General features: G+C 56.3%; 1 protein-coding gene across 1 annotated transcript in view; it reads left to right on the top strand.

Annotated features, from left to right (window-relative positions):
• The first annotated feature begins 2,058 nt into the window (after window positions 1-2,058).
• MKX (mohawk homeobox) overlaps window positions 2,059-3,253 on the top strand; it is a 59,653-nt gene continuing 58,458 nt past the window's right edge. Inside the window, exon 1 of the mRNA XM_010562915.1 lies at window positions 2,059-2,226. Coding sequence (XP_010561217.1) covers window positions 2,059-2,226 — 168 coding nt within the window. The remainder of the gene's footprint in view (window positions 2,227-3,253) is intronic.

Genomic DNA, 3,253 nt, shown 5'->3' with positions numbered 1-3,253 from the left:
CCTCCTACCAATTCTTCCAAACCAAATACCCATAAAGAGAAGAAGTAAGCAGATATTTTATCTTTCAGGTGCTCCTTCACTGCTGTTGAGAAACCTTCCAAAGCTCATTTCTCCACAGCTCTTTGCATGCAAAAAGGCCTGTAATTAGGTGGCAACTTCAGAGCCTATCTTTGCTTTCTAGTAGGCCGGCACAATTATCTCCTCCCTTCGATGTCATATGCTCAGTACAATGACCATGCTGCTCCCAAGGATGGAGCACTTGAGCCCCCCTTGCTCTAAGCCAGGGGCTATTCCAGGCATTGGTCCTGTGAAAGGTTCAAAGGGGACAGTTTTTCTTCCTTCCATAGGATTATATTTAACAAAACTCCATGTCACAAGACTTAACTTCACCCCTACTTTATTTCACTCCAGTGCTTTTGGGGCTGCCAGACTGAGCAGGAAGAGCCCCTGCTAACACTGCAGCTCTGCCAGCTCTGGCTGCCCACGGTAGAAGAGCAAACCCCTTGAGGCACCATTTCAGACAACTTGATTAAGCAGATTCATGCTTGTCTATGTGTGCCTCGGAGACTTTGCTCGGGGCTGACGCAGCTGCTGCCATGGGTGGCAACAGGTCTCTGCAGCTATTCTCCCTGCGAGTGTGGCTATTTTGCAGTGTAGATAACACCTCATTTTGCAAAATCCTAAACAATTTCTCACCTACCCGACTTCTCAGGCCCTTCGACATACATGGCCATAGTTATTTAGCCACCCAGCATGCCATAGCGCAGAGTGTACCAGGGATGTGAGGAAATTCTTTGAATTTCAAACATATATGTTTACTGTGAAGGAATCCGCAGCTGGAGGGGGGAGCTGTGAGAATGCAACGCCAAGGAAATGTTTGCTGAAAGCATTTAAAAAATAACCAGAGCACGAAGCAAGGGACAAAACCAACATTTTGCTGGGAGTGCAAAGCAGAAACGAGGACTGTATTTAGGAGCGTAGATGGGACTCTACCAAACGGGTTTTGGATTGCCCCCTGCCCCTGGCTGGGGAAGGAGGAGCGGGCAGGGAAGAGCTCCAGCCCGCCCTGGCAGTGCCAGCTGGGCTCTGCGGGGCGGCCGCCCACCGCAGGCAGCCGGGCTGGGGCTGCAGCCTCTCTGCTGGCTGGAGCGGAGCTGACACTGGGGAGCTCCATCGCTTGCAGCCTCAGGAGCAAATTCTCCTCTCAGCCTGACAGCATGGTTGATTTTTTCCTGGCTCCTCCAGCGAGACAGATTAGGCCCCAGAGCACCACTTTGGGGCTCTTTCTGCACGATATCCCTTGGAAAGGTGCCTTGCTGCCACTTTCTGGCATGCCAGCCTGGCCTACCGCTGTCTGAGGCTGGGCACACGGGCATGGGTTGGGAGAACGGTGTTTCAAAGACTGGCAAGGAGCTTCTTGCAGCTCCAGCCTTGCAGGTGCCCGAACTCCCCCTGCACCCTGGGCCCCCACCCCGCTGCGGGATGCATGGGAGCTCTGGTGTTCCCGTCAGCTGGCGCTGCACTGTCCTCAGGGGAGCCGGCTGCGGACCACGGTATGCGGCCAGCAGCTATTGACTTATTTTTCCGTGCACGGCCGGGTAAGTAACCTTAATTAAAAACATGAAGCCCACAGTTTGTATCACATTCGCGATGTTAAACAAGCTCTGGAAATAGAAACCCTGTTTTCATTTAAGCTTTTCAACTGTGATCTAAGTAATAAAATATGGAGGGGGCGGGTGTGTGTGAGATTTACATGTGATGATTTGGGAGATCTCGCTGGTTTAGAGGCTTGTAAGGCGCTGCGGTGCCAACTGCTCCTGCCGCTGCCTCACCGCGCTTGGCAGCGCCTGCCCCACACAGACTTTTGGTTTTTTCCAGAGCCGCTTTCCAAATGCTGATTTCTGCCCTCAGCTCTTGTTGCTGTGATTTATTCTGGGTGTGGGTGTGGGATCTGCCAGGCCCTCAGCAACCTGCTGCCCTGGCTGCCCGTGCCCTGCCTGGCTCTGGGCAAGCAGGCAGGCGGGCAATGCACACCCCCACCGCTCCTGGGGACCACGGATGTCCTTGAGGACAGCCACGTCCCCTGCAAGTGCAGACAGTGATCCCCTGAGCCCGTGCCCAAGCAGCACCATCATCAGGAGACATGAGGGAGGATTATCCTTGCCTTCCCGGTTCCTCCTGAGCCACCATGCAGGGAATGAGCATCCATCCCACCATGGTGGGCAGGTAGGAGGGGATGCTTTTCTGTGGGCACCTGCTCTACAGAGCAGGTAGTACCCTGCCAGTGCATGGGCTGACCCTGCAGGCTCCAGAGGCTGCCTCAGGCTGCAGGGTCCACAGAAACCTGCTGTGCCCCATCCGTGCTTCCCCTCCGGAGGTGCGGGCCAGAGCCTGTGCCTGCCCTGCCAGAAGGGTCACCCCTGCCGTGCCAGAGGGGCTGGGAGAGGGCAATGGCAAGACAACAGGGCATATACTTGTATGAGGCTGCAAACGGTTGAGATCACCTTCCCATTCCTCTGGAGTGAGCAGGAGCCCTCAGGAGCTTGTTTTTGATCAAGCCTGTCACTTTCTCAGTCTCCTGTTGCTATAAGGTAACAACACTTCCCAGGTCATAAACAGTTCAGCTGGGCATGGCAGTGATTGGAGCTGCGTGTTTTGCAGCAAGCCCCGACTAAGCGTGTTAGCACAGACTAACCAGAGGCACTCGTCCCACTGTGTCCCCGTATGCCCCCCTTGCCCCCCAAGCTCTTTCTGAATGCTCTGGCCAGGGCACGTGCTGTGGGGGAGCCTTGAACAGGGCTTTGCCCAAAGGCCCGTGGAAGCGTGGGGTGCATGGGCTGTGCAGAAGCACTCCCGCGGTCATTTACGCCCGTTTCTGTCCTTTGTTTTCTCGGCCGGGGACTGGTAGCAAGTTGGTGGGGTTTTTTCCCACCCTGGGGATAGCGATTTTTCTCCCTCAACGATGGGGCGTCTTCAGCGCATTGCCCTTCCCCAACCTGCCTCCTGGTTCCCTTCGGCAACCGGAGAAATTACAGTCGGGTGGGTGATCCCCGACGCCAGGGTGGCCCTCTTCCAGGGAGCCCCTTCCCCAGAGCGTGCGGCTGTGTGACGTCGCAGAGAGCGCCCGTGACGTCACGCGCCCGTGACGGAAGGGTGCAGGGAGGGGTGCAGGTCGCAGAAAGCACCCCGCAGCGGGGCAGAAACGGCGCGGCAGAGCCCGGGAGGGGGGACGCGGCGAGCGGGCGGGGGTGCC

Source organism: Haliaeetus leucocephalus, unplaced genomic scaffold (assembly GCF_000737465.1).
Source record: "Haliaeetus leucocephalus isolate CR32 unplaced genomic scaffold, Haliaeetus_leucocephalus-4.0 Scaffold0, whole genome shotgun sequence".
In the NCBI taxonomy this organism is placed as follows: Eukaryota; Metazoa; Chordata; class Aves; order Accipitriformes; family Accipitridae; genus Haliaeetus; species Haliaeetus leucocephalus.
Note: the sequence above shows the minus strand (reverse complement) of the source record. Positions and strands in the feature narration are given on the sequence as shown.